At 63.2% G+C, this 18057-nt stretch overlaps 2 protein-coding genes across 35 annotated transcripts in view; one reads left to right on the forward strand and one right to left on the reverse strand.

The window, feature by feature from the left end:
- Positions 1–9336, reverse strand: GTPBP6 (GTP binding protein 6 (putative)). The gene is made up of 10 exons (XM_044768263.2): positions 8925–9336; positions 4695–4832; positions 4047–4117; positions 3777–3907; positions 3419–3489; positions 2396–2554; positions 1493–1701; positions 1152–1300; positions 702–851; positions 1–329 (listed from the first exon to the last, which is right to left on the reverse strand). The coding sequence occupies exons 1-10, from the start codon at positions 9292–9294 to the stop codon at positions 206–208; spliced, it is 1572 nt and encodes a 523-aa protein (XP_044624198.1). The 5' UTR covers positions 9295–9336; the 3' UTR covers positions 1–205.
- The window catches only part of LOC123285115 (uncharacterized), a 20545-nt gene continuing 11820 nt past the window's right edge, over positions 9333–18057 (forward strand). For 7 of the 34 annotated variants that reach the window (XM_070502994.1, XM_070502963.1, XM_070502969.1 and 4 more), the window contains exons 1-6: positions 9395–9485; positions 10239–10325; positions 10610–12049; positions 12226–12355; positions 13112–15036; positions 15863–17986. The gene's annotated coding sequence lies outside the window, so the exon portion shown is untranslated. Of the gene's footprint in view, positions 9486–10238; positions 10345–10609; positions 12050–12225; positions 12356–13111; positions 15037–15862; positions 17987–18057 lie in introns of all 34 variants that reach the window. The other 27 variants (XM_070502971.1, XM_070502973.1, XM_070502987.1 and 24 more) reach the window with 26 other exon arrangements.

The following is an 18057-nucleotide window of genomic DNA, read 5'->3' on the forward strand; positions in this document are numbered from 1 at the left end:
TTACAAACCCAGTAACACAGCTTTTAACACCGTGCGGCCGGAACATCCTGGAAGATCACGGCCCGCGAAGCTCCGAGCGGGCGGCCACCAGCCCTGCGCGGGGTGGGGGGGTGGAGGGGGGCCCCCAGGGGCGCTGCAGGCCGGGGAGGAGGGGGGGCCCCAGGGGCGCTGCAGGCCGAGGCTGAGACGCCGCCACCCCGCGCGGTCACTGTGGGAAGAGCTTCCTGAACCTGCCGTAGGCCGAGTGGCTCATGATGACCGTCACGTCGGCGGCGCCGGCCTCGGGGATCACGTGCACGTCCTGCACCGCCGCCTCCTCGTGCAGCCAGCTGAGGGGGGGGGGGCGTCACTCAGGCCGGCGGGGCCCCCACAGCGCGTTCCAGGTGCCCGCACCCGGGAGGCGCACCCCGGGAGCATGCCGACCTTCCGACCTTCCGACCTCCCGACCGTCGTGGGGACGCGCCCCGGGGCCCGGAACGTCCACCCGCTGCCTCCGCGCCCCCGCCCGCGCCCCGCGCCCCGCTCCCCACACGGCCGCCCCCGCCCCCGCCCCCGCCCCCGCCCCCGCCCCCGCCCCCGCCCCCGCCCCGGCCCCCACTCCCCGCTCCCCGCACGGCCGCCCCCGCCCCCGCCCGCGCCCCGCCCCCCACTCCCCGCTCCCCGCACGGCCGCCCCCGTCCCCGCCCCGGCCGCCCCCGCACCTGAGCTGCGGCCCCGCCAGGCGCACGCGGAGCGTGAGGACGCGTCTCCCGGTGGCTCTCAGCACCGCCTCCTCCAGCCGCGCCTTCAGCTCCTCCAGCCCGTGTCCCAGGAGCGCGGACACGGCCACGTGCGGCCCCGCGGGGCTGTACCTGGGGGGGGACACCCGCTCAGCCGGGGCCACGGAGCGAGGGTCCCCACAGGCCCCGCCACGGGCCCAGTGTGAGCGCTTCCGGCCCCCCGGAGAGGACGGGGTGCGTGCGTGCGTGCGTGTGGCTGGGTGACACCGGGGAGCGGGGGTGACGGGGTTCAGACCCTCCGCACGTGTCCCTCTGGTGGCAGGACCGGCAGCAGCGCGGGCAGGAGACGGAACCGCCCCGAGGAGGACGCCCCCTGCGCCGGCACCGCGGCACCCCGAGGAGACGCTCCGGGGCGGGGCGGGCGCCACTCACCCGGGCACCAGGTCCGCCTTGTTGTGCACCTCCAGCACCGAGTCCAGCAGGACCGCGGGCAGCCGCAGGCCGCGCAGTGTGGACAGGACGCTCGCTTTCTGCAGCTCCGTCTCGGGGTGGCTCACGTCCCTCACGTGCACGATCAGGTCCTGGGGACCAGACGGGCCAGGCGGTCGGACAGCTGGGGGCCACTGGCCCGTTATGTCCTCTTGGAGGGGAGCAGGACGGGCGTTGGTTGGTGATGAGGGAACTTGGTCCCCGGTTACACAGTGTCTGAGGGGCCCTGGGCCCTCCTTGTGCTGACAGTCGAGGTCACTGTCCCGAGACCACCTCACACTCACCGAATGGGCCACGTCCTCCAGGGTGGCGGAGAAGGACTCGATCAGGCCGTGGGGCAGCTGGGAGAGGAAGCCGATGGTGTCCATGTAGATGACGGTCATGCGGGAGGGCAGGGAGCCCGCGTGGGCCGTGACATCCAGCGTGGCGAACAGCTGATCCCGTGGCTGGATGTCGGCGTCACCCGTCAGTGCCTTGACCAACGTGGTTTTTCCTGGAAGTCGGGTCACAAGGGACGCACTGCATGAGCGGCCCCTCACTGTCCCCATGTCCACTGCTGGACGCGGGCCGGCCCGATGGTGTGGATGCTGGGGGCGTGTGATGCGTAGGTGAAGAGCGACAATGACGTCAGGGTGTGTACCCTGTGTGTGTAAGAGGGCTGGGGATCTGTGTAGGGGGAGACTGATGGTGTAGACGGAGGGGGTGGTGTGGACAGGAAATGAACTGGGGGTGCTTTCATTTCTCCCTGTGCGGCTGAGACTCGGGGGCTTTGTGACGCTACAAGGAACCCCAGGTTCTGTCTCCTGCGTGGACTCCACGTAACATTCGGAGAAACCTTAAAGCGGACGTGAAAGGCCACGCAATAAAACCTGCTTTTATTCATCAAAGAGCAAGTCTACTGTGAAGGGACTCAAATCGTCAAATCTTTCCTATTGCTCAGAGTTTGGAAACGTCCATAAGAGACACAGATCCCGCCCCCTATCTGGCACTCAACAAACACCAGCAACTGGCCGGGGTGCCGTGGGCCCCTGGACGCCCGGACGTGTGGTCACACTGGGCGCGCTCTCACTATCGCCATCTCCTGGTGAACTCTGCAGGTTGCTGTGTTTGCAAGCAGATTCCCCCCAAATCCCGCCGCCCAGCACGGGGCGAGAGGCGCCCCGCTTCCCGCCCGGACCCGCGCTCACCGCAGTTGGTGTAGCCCACCAACGAGACGACCGGGAACTCCCGCCGCCGGCGCTGCCTCCCCAGCAGCTGTCTCTTCCTCCGGAGTCGCTCCAGGGCCCTGCGGAGCTTCATCTCCTTCTCCTTCAGGAGACGCTGCTGCACCTGCATGAAGGACTCCCCTGAAAGCACCAGCGGGCGGGTCAGCGAGCAGAACCGGGACGACGACGCGAGGGCAAAGGTGCCACGGACGGGGGATGGGGACGCGCTCTGGCCACTGGGACCCTCCCGGCTACTCCCACCCCGACACCTTCCTGCTCTGGGGGACGGGTCAGCCCTGGGGACGGCAGCCTCCCCTCTGACTTCTGCCCTCTGAGGTCACCTGGCTCCCCCAAAACGGGAGGAAGTGAGAGCCCGAGGGGACAGCCTGCGAAGGAGGACCCCACGATGACCACAGGGGCCTGAGAGGGGCCCCAGGACACACCACGTCCTGACCCCAGGACCGGGGAACGGGGCCTAATTGGAAACAGGGTCTTTGCAGCTGCGATGAAGGGAAGGATGGAGAGGAGGGCTTCCTGGAGGAGGCGGCCCTGAATCAAGGCTGGAGAGGAGGGCTTCCTGGAGGAGGCGGCCCTGAATCCAAGGACAGCATCCTCATCAGAGACAGAAGAGGAGACGCAGACGCAGAGGAGCAGCCCCGTGAGGACGGAGGCAGAGACGGGAGGGAGGCGGCCACCAGCCCAGGGACCCTGGAGCCCCAGATGCTGGAAGAGGCAGGAGGGACCCTCCCCTGGAGCCTCCGGAGGGAGCGCGGCCCTGTGACTGGGGAGGATGGACCCCTGGGGTTTAAGCCCTGGGTGTGTGGTCCTTTGTCTCGGCCGCCCTGGGACAACACCTCAATCCCTAGTTGGCTTGAATGTGAGCACAGGTGAGGCCCACGCGCAGCCCTCGCCCCATCAGGATCTCAGACGTCGTCCCTTCCTGGGGGCGGCTGCCGTCACCACCCCCTCCCCTGAGCGCGCAGAGAACGACCCGGGACGCATTACCTGAGCCCATGATGTAGCGAGAGCCCCGGCCCGGGCCGTCCAGACGGGCAACGTCACGTCTCAGGCTGGACCTGACAGGGAAACGGGGCGGCTCAGTGGACGTACAGGCCTGTTGTGGGGGGCAGGGCAGGGGCGACACGACAGAACTGAGGGTGAGCACGTGCTGCACGGGGACAGTGGCCGTGCCGGGGTCCCCCCTCCACAGGGCTTCATGGCCGGGGACAGAGGATCCCCCCCGGGGCGCAGGTCCTTGTGGGGGATGTGCTTGGTGCCCTTCCGTCCTTACCCCCCGGGCAGCGTCAAATGTGGAAATGAGAAGGGGTCCACATCTGTGGAGGCCCCGTGGTCGGCCGCCTACCTGAGGACGGGGAGCTCGGCCAGCGCCACCTGCAGCCGGGCCTCCCGTGTCCGCGCGTTGCAGCGGAAAATGTGCAGAACCACCGTGAACCGGTCAAACACCGGCACACCCCAGGCGGCTTCCAGTTCCTTCTGGAAAAGGAGAGTGAGCGAGTGAGTGGGCAGGGGGTCTGCGACAGGACCCCAGGCTGGGCGGACGTGGTCCTGTGTCCTCATATCCCTCCTGGTGGGATGTTGACCCGCCCGCCTGGCCCCCCAGGAGCCCGGGTACCTGGGTGGGCGCGCTCATCCTCTCCACGTTGAGGAAGACGGCGGTGACCTCGGGCGACCCCCTGATTCTCTCTGAGGGGAAGAGATGGTCTCATCACAGGTCTGTGACCCCAGCACGTCTGTCGCAGGACGGGGCTGCACGCGCTGGCTGTGCTCACGGGACATCCCGGACTCAGAGCATCGTATGTGGGATGTTGGGAGGCGGCTGAGGGGTCGATGGGGTCTGTCTTCAGGGGCGTGGGTCTCTGTCACACAGAGGGGAGGACACCCACCCGGGGGGACTGAGCGCGTCTACGGCCCAGGGGAACCTAGACGGGCCATCTGCAGGACTTGCTGCTCAGAACTGTTAGCCGAGGGCAGTTTGGGGTGGGGATGGTCAGGGTCCAGAGGTCAGGGTTCACAGCAGGGCACTGAGCGGCTGGCGAGCAGCCTAGAGAGGGGAGGGTGGGGCTGGGGGCGGCAGGGCGGCTCCCACCCTAAACTGTGTGGACAGCACCCTCAGGGCCTCCCTGACGTTCTGATCCCAGTGGCAGCTTTTCCCGAGTTCCCGTGAGGCTGCCTGCACCCGGCCCCGACAGCACCCCGCCGTGGCTGCGATCCCCGGGGAGAAGAGGGGACAGGAGGCCCGGGGCACGTGCGTGGGGCCCACCCGTCAGCTGCTCCAGGTTCCCTTTGCCGAACACGAGCTTCTTGTCGGGCGTCCTGGTGCGCACCACCATCGTCTCCACCACCGACCAGTTGTCCAGTGTGTGCACCAGCGCCCTCGCCTCCGCCACCTGCCACTCGGCTGTGGGGAGAGACGGGACCGTGTGAGGGACGCGTCCCTCCCCAGCCCCACCCAGCACTCCTGGGTCTGCTCCCCAGGCCCTGACGGCTTCCTCGGCCCGGTGTGCAGGTCCCCTCAGAAAGCACTGCAGTCAGCACATGACTCTCTTCTCCTGGGCACGACTGGCAGGCGGGGGGCAGAGGGGACAGGGCAGCAGGGTGACGAGGAGCCGAAGCCAAGTGGGAATGCAAGCATGCACCCCTCTGTTGGAATCAGTGACCCGTCTGCTCAGTGAGGACCCCTGTGACCGGCTCCACGGCATCTGCTGTGAGGTGGCCCCTCAGGGCCCAGGGACCCCCCACACTCCCTGCAGGGCAGCTGGGAGCCCCCGAGGTGAGGAGTCGGTGGCCCCAGTGGCTGTCAGTGCCGGCCCGGCCCAGGAAAGACAGCGCCAACCCCTGGTCCCCATCCTCTAGACCTTGGATGTTGGGATCCCCCATCCTCTGTGCTGTGGGGCGAGTCCTCCAGCCTCTGTGCCATGGGGAGACAGGGTCTGCCCTCGTCTGGGCTGAGGGGAGGCACAATCTTCTGGAGTTTGAGTCCTGATGGGTCCCGTGGGTCTTCCCCACGTCCGCCCTCATGGTCGGTTGGATCAGCCCTTGGGCTCATCCCTGACTTCCCTCGTTCATCTCCACGCGCGCGGCCCATCGGCAAACCCTGCTCTTTCCCGACCTGCCCGGCCAGTCCCCAGCTCCCCGCTGGGTCTCTGCGCAGCCTCCCTGCTCCTTTGGGCTCCTCCCACAGCCACCTGCCCCGAAGGCTCGTCAAACACCACGTGGGGCCCCACCCTGTCACCCCTGGGTATCCACTATTTGGAAAATGAAAACTGAGATGCGCTTGCGAAGTTCCCAGCCCAGCGGCTCAGGTCACTGCAAGGCTGAGACCTCCCACAGGACGACAGGGCGCTTCCCTCCCCGACCTCCACAGCACGAGGCCTCGTCACCGCAGTTCCTTCTACTGGTACCTCACGCCCGGCATCCAGAAAAAATTACTGTGCCTACAAATAGACAAAAAAACACAGCGTGCACGCAGAGCAAGCGTCAGAACCAGACTTGGACGTGGCGCGGATGTCGGAATCATCGGCCTGGGAATTTAGAACAACTGTGGTTAACATGCTAAGGGCTCTAATGGATAAAGTAGGCAGCGTGGAAGAACAGATGGGATATGGGAGCAGAGAGATGGAAATCCTAGAAAAGAACCAGGAGAAAAACTAGACGTTGAACACACTGCAGCAGAAATGGAGCGTGGCTTTGACGGGGCTGAGGAAGGATCTGTGAGCTCGAGGACACGGCAGCAGCAAAAACTAAATGCTTCTGTCTGCAGAAGATGCTGCCAAGAGAGTGGGAGGTCAGCCCTCAGACTGGGAGAAGATATTTGCAGACACATCTGGGAAAGACTGTCATCCCAAACATACAAAGAACTCTGAAAACTCAACAATAAGAAAACAACTGGATTAAAAAATGGGCCAAAGACTCAGACAAGCACCTCACCAAAGACATACAGGTGGCAAATAAGCATATAAAAGATGCCGCACATCATAGTCATCAGGGAAACGCAAACGAAAACAACGAGATTCCACCGCACGCCTATGAGAATGGCCGAAATGCAGGACGCTGACGACACCAGATGCTGACGAGGAGGTGGAGCCACAAGAACCCTCATTCGTGGCTGGTGGGCACGCAGAATGGTGCAGCCGCTCAGGAAGGCAGCTGGACATCTTCTTACCAAACTAAACCCACTCTCACCAAATGAGCAGCTGGTATTTACCCGAATGAGCTGAAACCTTCTGTCCACACAAAAACCTGCAGGTGGATGCTTACAGCAGCTCGGAAGCATCCAAAGTGTCCTTCAGTGGGGAGTGGATAAACTGTGCTGCCGCCAGACAACGGAATGTTATCAGCACTAAAAAGAAAAGAGCTGTGAACCATGAAAAGACGTGGAGGAACCTAAATGCATGTTACTAAGTGGAAGAAGCCAGTCTGAAAAGGCGACACAGCGTATGGCTGTAACTCTGTGACATTCTGGAAAATGGCAAAGCTGCAGGGACAGCAAAGATCCACGGCTGCCAGGGGTCGGGGAAGGATGAATAGGAGCACGGAGGATTTTTAGGGCAGTGAAAGTACTCTGTATGGTATGATGTTGGTGGATGCATGTGTTACACATTTGTCCAAACCTGGAGAACGTACAACACCAAGAGTGAACCCTAAGGGAGACCATGGACTTTGGGCGACAATGATGTGTCAACGCAGGTCCAGCAGTTGTGACAAATGCACCATCTAGTGGGGAACACTGATAACGGGAGAGGCTGTCAGAGTGTGGGGCAGAAGGGATATGGGAAATGTCTACCTTCCCCTCAATTTTGCTCTGAAACTAAAACTGCTCTTAAAAAAGTCTTCAAGAAAAAAAAGAAGGAAGCAGTGACACACAATACAACGTGGATGAACCTCCAAAACGTGATGCTCAGGGATGGAAGCCAGACACAAAGACCACATATTGTCAGCTTGCACTTGGGTGAAATGTCCAGCAGATTCACAGGGACAGAAAGCCATCAGGGGCTGCCAGGGGCGGGGTGGGGGAGCGGTGGGGAGGGACTGCCATTTAGGGCACAGGGTCTCCTGGAGCGTGGAAAACGCTCCGGAACTAGGTAGGGGTGGTGGCTGCACAGCACTGTGCACCCTTCAAAATGGGTAACTTGATGCCATGTGAACCACAGCTCAATAAAGCTGTAACAGAAAGGAGAAGAGGAAAAGAATAAACAGAACCCTGCCCGATCTGGTCACTGTCCTGCTCAAAACCCAGTGTGCTTGTGGAAGCCAAGTCCTTACGCGGCCTACTCGAACAGGAGTGACCCGGCTCTCTCCGCCCCCTGGGAGTGGTCCCGGGCGCCCCCAGACATGCTCCCCCGAGGACCCCTCTCTGCATAGGGCCCCTAGCCGCCTGTGTGTGGCTCCCTCCACCTCGGGGTCCCACCCTCCTCCACCGTGCAGGACCATCCTGCCAAGACGGCCCGGCCTCCTGGCCACTGTCAGCTCGGCCTGTCCCCAGGCTTAGGCCCAGGCGAGCGCTTCTGCAGGGGTGCCTGCTGCCCCCCCAGCCCGACGGGGAGGGCCCCGGTGGGTTGTCACCGCCTGGGGGAAGGACTGGTGACGAATGTCGGCGCTGCTCAGGGCGGCGGCCCAGGCTGTGCAGTTTCCTCGGGGTTTGGGTAAAAAGTGAGAGGAACGATTCTGGGCTCGGTCTTCCGTCTCGTGTCCAACGACAAGTGAAAATGCCGGTGGAGAAAAGATGGGGGCTCGGGAGCCGCACCCGGCACACGGGGTTTACACCTGGGTGACACTCCGCCTTTGGGGACGGGGCGGGCAGACAGCGCTGCGGGCTGGCGGGAGGGAGAGCCGAGGAGGGCGGGGACCAGGACTCAGCGTGCAGTGCAGAAGGCGCGCCCCGCCGCAAATCAGGAGGGCTCCAGGGGCGCAGCGCTGGGGGGCCTTCGGCAGGTTCAGCCCGCCCTCGAGGCCCAGCCCCTCAGGGGCCTCCGCCCTATGACCGTCACCTTCGGAGCCCCGCCCCAGAGGCCACGCCCCCACAGTCTCCGCCCTGAGTCCCGCCCTCGAGGCCCCGCCCCCAGGGGTTCTCCACCCTATGAGTGTCAGGCTTTGGAGCCCCGCCCCCACAAGCCCCGCCCCTGGGGAGGCGACTCCGCCCCCAGAAGCCCCGCCCCTTGGAGCCCGCACCCGACAGCCCCGCCTCTCAGTCCGCGCCCAGTGAGTTCCAGCCCTCAGGGTCCCGTCCAGTCCCTCAGAGTCTCCCCGCTACGAGTTGCAGCCCACGGAGCCCCGCCCCGACTCCCCACCACCTCAGCCACGCCTCCCTATGCGTGGCCCCTCGGAGTCTCCGCCCCAGAAGGCCCGTCTCTCAGCCACGCCTCCCTATGAGTGGCCCCTCAGAGTCTCCGCCCCAGAAGCCCCGCCCCTCATTCACCCCGCCCTATGAGCCCCGCCCTCGGAGTCTCCGTCCCCAGCAGCCCCGCCCCTCACTCGCCCCGCCGCCGGTCACCTCGGGTCAGCTGCGGCTTCCCAGGGCCCCACTTGACCTCAGGGTGGACCAAGCACACGCGCTGGGCGCCCGCCGGCAGCAGAGGGTCCCTCCTGAGCAGCTCCTCGTCCTCGTCCTCGTCCTCGTCCTCGTCCGCATCTTCTGGCTCCTCCTCCTCCTCCTCTCCCGCTCGGCTTCTCCGGCCATCCGCCCATGGGCCCCGGCCGCCGCCCCCTCGCCCCTCCAGGCCCCCCGGGTCCCCGGGTCTGAAGGCGGCAAGCGCGCGCTCGGGGCAGGGCAGCAGCGGCACCGCGGCCCGCAGAGCCGGGCGGCCGCGAACCACGCGGGGCAGCCAGGCCCCCGGGCGGACGGCGGCCCGCAGGGCCCACATTTCATGTCCGCCCGTCCGCAGTGGGCGGGGCCTCGGGGCTCCCCTGCGGGCACCCCATTGGCCGCCCGGCGTCACGTGGTCGACGCCGCCTGATTGGCGGGCCCGGGTCCTCTGGGAGGGAGGCGGGGCTCCGGACGCCGTGCGGGGCGCCCTGCGCTGCGGCGGGATGCTCGCGGCGGACCCCCCGCCAGGTATGCTGCTCGCGGCCGGGCCCCGCGCCCGACTGCGGCCCGCCCCCCACGCCGCGCCTCCCGCGCCCGCCCCGGCCTCCGCGCACGGTCGGGGCCGGTCCGGGGCCAACCCCGTTCCCGGGGGGCGCGAACGCTGCTTGGGGGTCTGAGTGCGGCCCAGGGGTCTCGGATCCTGCCTTTGTGAGTCCGAGTGCGGCCCCGGGGCTCCCAGATCCTGCCCATATGAGTCCCAGTGTGGCCTCCGGGGTCCCAGATCCTGCCTTGGGGGATCCGAGTGCAGCCCGGGGGTCCCAGATCCTGCCTTTGTGAGTCCGAGTTTGGCCCCGGGTCGCAGATCCTGCCTTGGGGATGCAAATGCGGCCCGGGGGTCCCAATCCTACCTTTGTGAGTCCGCGTGTGGCCCCGGGTTGCAGATCCTGCCTTGGGGATCCAAGTGCGGCCCGGGGGTCCCAATCCTGGCTTTGTGAGTCCGAGTGTGGCCCGGGGGTCCCAGATCCTGCCTTGGCAGTCTGAGTGCAGCTCCGAGCCAGTTTCTGGGGGTCCTGAACTCTGCCATTGTCGACAAAAATAATCCATAGCCAATCTATAAATGAAAATTTGAGTGAGTTTATTCGGAGCCAGATCTGAGGACCAGCTTAGCCTGGGGCCTTCCTTCCCCAAGGAAGGAAGAGCATCACAGAGGTGGGGTGTATAGAGTGGTTATATACCCTCAAAGAGCATGTTTCACAGAAGGTTGAAATGTGCCTTTTACAGTACTCAGGAGACTGTTCTGTCGGCACAGCGACTGATGGACGGACGCAGCAGGTGGCAGGTCTGTTGTCTCAAGCTGGGTGGTCACAGGTGAGCTGGGTGGTCTCAGGTGAGCACAGCACTCAGTTCCTAGCCTCTGGAGAGATTCTCTTCCTTAAGGAAATGCCAGTGGGGGGCACTTGCATCTTTATGCTAAGGCCGTTTGTTCTTGCCGTTGGGACACAGCCAGCGCTTAAGCAGATATACAGTGCATGCTCAATGCCACGTCAGGCCCATTTGGAAAAACAAAGTCAGGCTGATTAGGTTTGCACCAAACGGCTTCCTCATAGACTCCAGTATATCCTATTGCTTGCCATTTGTTTGTCACCGTGTAGGTCCGAGTCCATCCCAAGAGGCCACAGACCTTGCCTTGGGTGTCCAGTGCCGTCTGCAGGGGTCTCGAACCCTGCTTGGGGTTCCAAATCCAGCCCAGGGGGATTCAGAAGTCTGCTGGCAGCCGGAGTATGGCCCACCCTCTGGGGGCCAGGCCCTGGAGTCCTGAACCCTGCGGTGGAGTCTCCAGTCCTGCCCTGGGGGCTCTGAAGTCTGTTTTAGTAGCCTGAGTGCAGTCCTGGGGATCCCAGGCCCTGCCTTTGTGAGTCCGAGTGCAGTCCCCCTCCGGGGTCTTAGATCCTGCCTTGGGGGTCTGAATGTGGCTTGTGGATGTGGCTTGGGAAATGATGGCAGAGCCCGCTGGGTCGAGCATGTGGTGAGGGTGGGCTGGTTCCAGGGAGCCTCACCCGTTCAGACTGGTCGCAGTTTCTCCTGCAGGCAGCATGCGGAGTGCCCGGTGCTGAAGGGGTCACAGAATTCCAGCCTCCACGGCGGTTCTGGTTTTCACGGGAGAACCATTGTCGGTTCGTTGAAATGTTCCTTTCTAAGTGTCTGCAGGAGGCCATGGCCTTTGTGAGGTTTCAGGAGGTGAGGTTACATCACGTCGTGTAACAGAGAATGAGGGAGACGCCAGACGACTGGAAAGACGGAACGGAGCCCCAAGCGGCCTTGGAAACCCAGTAGCATCGAGGGATGTGTGTAAGGGATGAAAGCGACCTTGAGACGGTGCGTTACTGGCGGGATCTGTCGTCTACACGGCCTGACAAATGGGATCACACTGTGCAGAAGTAGAAATGGGGATTGAGACGTAGATTGTTAGCCTTGAGGACAGTCGGTGACATCTTAGGATCTTGACTCAGCATTGCCGCGAAAGACGTGGACCATCCTGGTGCCATTTGCCTGTGGACCGGACGAGACTGAATTCAAACTTAGGATGCTGACTTCACGAGTTGGTGAGCTCGGGTGGTCCACACCCTTTGTGACGATGAGGCCACGGGAACATCTGGGGGGAGAGCCGGAAACCGAGGACAGATGCGCTGCGCGTCGGCCTGGGACGGGTGTACGCACCGCACCATATGTTGCTGTGTGTGTCGTATCGTGTTGTCTGTGTTGCTTGGTGAAATGTTTAGCTTAACGTGTCCCGAATATGCTGCCAGTCAGTGTGCAGCTGTGTATTTACTGCACGTTGTGTGTGTACCGCCTGCCTGGAATGGGGTCCGACGGGTGTTTTGTAACTGATTTCCTCCCTCTGTTCGTCGGCCTTACGTGTGTCTGTGGGGACGTGACCGCGGTGCAGCGAGCTCACTGCTTCATGGTCCCTCCTCGTGCATCTCACAGTGGAAATACACAGCAGCCTCAGTGTGGTCGGTGTCGCTGCCCTGGAGAAGCCCCCAGAATGTGGCGGAATTGCTGATCTTGGCCTTGAACACGGTTGGGCCCCTGTAAGTGGGCTCGGGGGTGCACGGCCCGGTGGGCGGTGGGGCTGCAGCTTCCTGGCTGAGCAGTTCTGATGTCGCAGGGGAGGCGGGTCTGGGCGACTCGGGCGGGAGCAGTGCCGCCTCCGTGAGACGTGTGTCCTGAGGCTGCGTCCGTCCGGGTGTCTCCCTCCATCGTGTAGGCCCAGGTTTTCCTGCTCGGCGCCCAGATGGAGCCGCTGTAGGGACTTCCGTGCACAAGCCTTTGCCCGGAAATGGGCCTTCGTTTCTCCTGGGTCGGGACCGGCAGCGAGTGGCTGGAGTCTGGAACGTGTGCGTTTAGCTTTTTGCGAGACCCCCAAGCTGTCGTCCACCCTGGTCACACTGTTTCACGCTCCCGTCTGCGGTGGGAGAGTCCAGTGGCCTCACACGCTCCTGTGCTCGTCAGCCTTGTTGGTTTTAGCCGTTGTGATAGTCGGGAAGTGGTGTTTGCTGTGGTTTTAATCCCGTTTCTCCGATGCTGGGCATCTTTGGATCCATATGTATGCTTTCGTGAGGAGTGTGTTGCAATCTTTTGCTGGTCTTTTTTTTTTTTCTTGCTGAGGAAGACTGGCCCTGAGCTAACATTTGTGTCCACCTTCCTCCACTTTATATGTGGGACGCCTGCCACAGCATGGCTTCACAAGCGGTGCCACGTCCACACCCAGGATCCGAACCTGCGAACCCCAGGCTGAGGCCGTCGAAGAGGAATGTGTGAACTTAACCGCCATTGGGCCAGCCATTGCTGGTCATTTTTATTGAGTTGCTTGTCTTCTTTCTGTTGAGTTTTGAGCCTTGTTTTATAAAGTCTTGATAAAGCTCCTTCACTGGACGTGTCCTTTGCACGTATTTTTCTATCAGACGGTGCCTTGTCTTTTCATTTCCTCAAACAATGTGTTTTCTGGAGCAAAAGTTTTGAATTTTGATGAACTCCGATGTATCTGCTCTTTTATGGATGATGCTTTTTGTGATCAATCAAAACATTTTAACCCTACATTGCAGAATTTTCCTCCTATGTTTGTTCTGAAAGTTTCGTGGTTTCCATCTCAGCGTTAGGTCCGTGCCGCGTGTGGAGTGAACCCTCGTGTCAGGTGTGCAGGGGACCGAGACACGGCCTGTACCACGTGGGTCCTTCTGGCCGGGCTGCGGGTTAAACGGACACGAGACCGACTAACAGGAGAAAGTGGATCAAGGTTCACCACAGTGGACGTGCGGAGACCCGGGAAGCCTGAGCGACGCCCGGATGGCGCAGGCTCTTTTCTTAAATCGTCGGCCGGAGACAAGGAGGGTGTGGGGGGGCCGGGGCTTCGCAGGGAGACAGGCGACTCACGGGGACGTGGAACAGCGAGTGTTTGGGGAACAGGACGGTGATAACAGGGCTCAGCAGGGACCCGCCCAGCCTGCCGGTGCCCAGAGTCACCTGTGGGGTGCCTGTGCCTGGGACGGCCTTCATCTTCCCTTCCTCGCGTCCCCTCCGTCCTCAGACCCGGGGCCCCTCTCCACCCACGGTGCTGCCTGTCTCCCTGGGGTCTCCTTGGGGTCTCTTCCGGCCCCTCCTTGGCCCCCGCCCCCCACGCACCCTGCGGCCCGACCCCTGGGGTCAGGACGCCCCTCCTCGCAGGGTCTCTGGTGATGCTGGGCCCTTGCGGCTGGTGCCTGGAAGTCGCGTGGAGCAGCCCGTGTGCGACGTGGAAGCCGTGAGGACGCGGCTGCCCCGGCTCTTTTGTCTCCTTCCCCGGATCGTCTCCTCAGCAGCGGCGTGGTTTCCACGTCTGGGATTCCCCGCGAGGCCGTGCACATCATCCCCCCTGGCGTGAGAGGAGCGTGGAGCAGATCCAGCCAGCGAGTGGGAGGATGCGCCCCGCTCGCCCCGTGGACGCGAGGGTGCCGTGCGGGGCGGCCGTCTTGTCTTACGTCTGGGATCAGGCGCAGGGACCCCTGGTGGGGCCGGGAGGCCGGCGGAGAGGGCACTGACTGCAGCCCCACCTGCCCTGCCCGCGGGCCCGTCACGTGCTCGTGATCACACACACGTGCTCCCTGCTGGTGCCGTGCACACACGTGGCCACCACGCCCTCCTCTCCCCGGGGCTGTGGGCAGCGCGGTGTCTGCAGGGCCCGTGGGGCTCATCTTCAGCCTCCACTCGGAGCCTCCCAGGTCAATGCCCGGCGTGAGGGAGGTGACTTCTCAGCAGCCGTGTGGACGGGCCGGAGTCCGCATGAGTCCCGGAGCCGTGAGCGGAGAGGGCGGGTGTGGTTCAGCTGTGAACAGCGACTGAGGCCGACACGTGGCCGCGGCACGGATGGTCCCAGCACACGGTGCTCGGGGGTGGAAGGCGCACACAAGGACACACGGCGTCGAGGCCACTGATGGGAGAACGAGAGCAGGCGGATCTGCCAAGATATCATGAGGGGGCTGGGCGGGGGATGTGTTGGGGAGGTGTGGGCGATGGAAGGTTCCGGAATGGGTGGAGGTGGCCCAGCTCTGAACACTCCTGGGGAAGGGCCTTTGCACGGGCTGGAAAGACCCCTTTTCATAAAGAAAATTACAGACTTTATTGGTTATTGCAGGGCGTGTTGTACACGTGTAACGAATCTGTATAACGTGGGATGATGTAGTCACCATCTGAGTCAAGACAGGACGTGACTCGGGAGCCCCCGCGAGCCCTTCCCATGAGGCCCCACGTGTGTGACTGTCCTCATCCTTGTGGCCCCCGCCACGTGCAGCCTTCAGTCCCTCAGCTCTGACCTGCTGTGGAAGACTCAGGTTTGGCTCCTCGTGGCTGCAGTGTCCCCGTCCACGCCATTAAACAGAGTCCCCACCCCCCTCTCTCAGACCTGGCTCCACGTCTACTTTCTGTTTCTATGGATCTGACTCCTCTGTGACCTCCTGTCAGTGGAGTCACACAGTATCTGTCCATCTGTGTCGGCTGACGTCGCTGAGCATCATGTCGTCAAGGCCCATTCATGATGTACCAGGTACAGAGTTTCCTTCCTTTTCAGGGCTGCGTAATATTCCATTGTGGGGACGGACTGTGTTTTGTTTCTTCATCCATTGATGGCTGATGTAGGATCTACAGTAATTTCTCACGTCTCACAATATGTGTGGAACATCTTCAGAAAGTCCTATGAGTCAAAAGTCGTTTACCATTAACGTTTTTCACTTGTTATGTTGAAAAACATTGCACCTGAGAAAAAGGGAAAAATACATAGAACTTTGCCCTGCGTTCCCTGTGTTCCCTGTGCATGTGCGTGTGCATGTGCCTGTGTGTGCTGTGCATGTGCTGGCACACACGTGTGCACAGTGCATGCGGTGTGTTTCCATGTGCGTGTGTTGGTGCGTGCGTGTACCTGTGTGGTTGCAGGCGCACTTGCGAGTGGGCTGCAGACTGAATCCGGCTCTAGAAATGCGTGCGTGCGTGCGTGGTCCACAGGTGACCCTTAGCAGCCACGTCACAGCCGTCGATCGCGGGCACTGGGCTGGATGGCATGGACGTCCTCACGGGGCCTGTGCTCACGGCTCCATCACAGCTTCTCTGAGCCCCACTCAGCGTCAGCCGAGGACCCCGTGACGTTTAGCCGTCCTGTCCCGGGTCCCTTCAGGCTGCAGGCTTGGCCGTTTGGAGACCCCAGGCCTGTGGTTGTGGGGACACTGACGTGGGGGTGGGGTGTGGGCGGCACCCAAAGCCCCAGGCCGTGCGGCTCCCCTGCCCACTCCCACCTTGGCCGCCTCCTCCAGGAGCCCAGGATGCGCCTGGGGTGCAGGGATGAGGGGAGTCACCCCACTGCTCGTGCGTCCCTGCAGGAGACAGGCCTGGACCACAGGAAAGGCCCGGCCGAGCGGGATGCTGACACGGACGTGCCCGAGACAGCGAGGACGTCACCTGTGGGATTTCGGGAGCTTAAAACAACGGGACAGTGTGGATGTGCCTGACGCAGGAGAAGCATGGATGCTGATTTATTGTCAGGAAGTGGACGACCTCGTGCACAAGGGTGAGCTCCCCGTGCAGGGGTGAGGGTCACAGAGCTGACGCGGCCCCCACTCTCTCATCACGTCCCCTCACTCACGGCTCGTGTTGGTTGCTGCTCTGGTGGTCGTGCTGCCCGCACGCTGGGCCTGTGCCTGTGGCGGGAGGTGTGGCTGTTGGTGGTGTGTGAGTGTCTCTGGGCGGGTCCCGTGTGAGGTTCTAGGGTGTCGGGACGTCTCAGCAGGACTCACATGCTGACTGAGTGCGTCTGGGCTCCATCGTTTCTGTTGCATGGAGGTTTGGCAAACCATCCTCCTGGGGGGCCCGCTCTGTGCCCCCCGTGCACCTGGGGACCCCCTCTGGTCTCTGGGGACACAGGCCGCGTTCTGTGGTCCTGAGTGTTCCCGCTGGGCGTGTGCTGGTGCTCCTACCCCTGGGTGTGAATAGATGTGGGGTCACAAGCGTGCTCCATGGTCCCCGGGGTCCCCAGGAAGCACAGCCTCACCCGGGCAGCGCTTGTCTACGTGGTCCTGGTCGGCAGACGGTTCCTGTGAAGGGCTAGTTGTCATCATTTTCATGCCGTCAGGTCATCCTGTCCGTGTGTTAGTGTGAGAGCAGCACACACGTCACGTGACCCAGTGGGCTGCGTCCCCATGAAACTTCATTGTCACACGTGGTTCCAATAAAACTTTATTGACGCTAGCCCTTCCAGTAAACTTCACTGACACAGGTGTTCCAATAAAGCTTTATTGACACATGCGGTTTTGATAAAGCTTTATTGACACACGTGGTTTCGATAAAACTTTATTGACATAGGCCGTTCCAATAAAACTTTATTGGCAGAGGCGGCTGAGGGCCGAGAGGCCTGAGGGCGGGGCTGCCAGCCCTGATCTGGGCCCTTTCCTTGTGAGGAGCCGCTTGTCCCTGAAGGACTGGGTCCCGTCTCGCTTCCCCCAACCCAGGTGCCACCGTCAGTCTGGGGTCTGAGAGGCCGGCATCGCGGTTCCCCGCCCGCCTTCTCCGCCCACAGTGGAGACCCCTTCGTGGGGCGGGTGCCCCTGGGGAGGCGCGAGGCACAGGGACAGGGGACATGCGAGCAGGCGGCGGGTCTGCACGTGACTGTTTCCTTTCCTTGTTGGCCGCGTGCACAGGGCGTCCTCTGGCCGTGTCACGCCAAACATCCGTCTCCTGCAGAGGCTGACCGCGGCTCTGGCTCCTGTGCCCGTCTTCCAGGGCCGCCCTCTGGAAAGAGGGAGGACACAGCGCGGGCGGGGACGTGGGCCGGTGTCCCAGGGAGGACAGGCCGCCAGGAAGGTGTCGCCTTGCTGACCACGCCCTCCGCTGTCTGCGCGCTGTGCAGAAACCAGGCCTGTTCCCGGGACGCGGGGAGATGGTGTGGGTCTGCCCCCGGCTGTGGAGATGGGCCGCCTCCTCCGGGGGAGCCGGGGACGCGGCGGCCGCCTCGGGGTCACACACGAGCCCCAAGCACAGGGCTGTCGTCCTCCCTCGGACACACGTCCCCATCTCTGGTCCTGGTGAGGGGAGGCCAGGAGGGCCCGGAGGTCAAGGGACAGCCCGTGGGTGTGGGGGGGGCCCTGGGGCACCTGGGAGCCCGTCCCCCCTCCGAGCAGCCCGTCCGGGGCCAGAGCCGTGTCCCCTGGAGCTGGGACCGAGGCCTCGGCCAGTCAGGCACTGGGCGTGTGCGCTGGAGGGAGCCCCACCTGGGCCGCCTGGGACGGGTGACCCCTCGGTTCCAGGGCCTGTCGGGCAGTGTCAGCGGCTCGCCCGGGGGACGTCGAGCGCCCGCTGAGCCCGTGCACCTGAGACGAGCCGTCGGCCCCCTGACTCTGTGTGTGTGTGTGTTTCTGGTCAGTGCACACGCCCTGCGCCCCTGGAACCTGTGTGAGAAGATGGACAGCCTGCTGACCTTCCAGCGGCACCAGGGCAGCCTGCCCACCGAGGTGAGGGTGGTGGGGAGGGCCCTGGGGGGTCAGAGGTGGGGATGGCGCTGGGGGAGGGGGTCAGGTGGGGA

This window comes from Equus asinus, chromosome X (genome assembly GCF_041296235.1).
Source record: "Equus asinus isolate D_3611 breed Donkey chromosome X, EquAss-T2T_v2, whole genome shotgun sequence".
In the NCBI taxonomy this organism is placed as follows: Eukaryota; Metazoa; Chordata; class Mammalia; order Perissodactyla; family Equidae; genus Equus; species Equus asinus.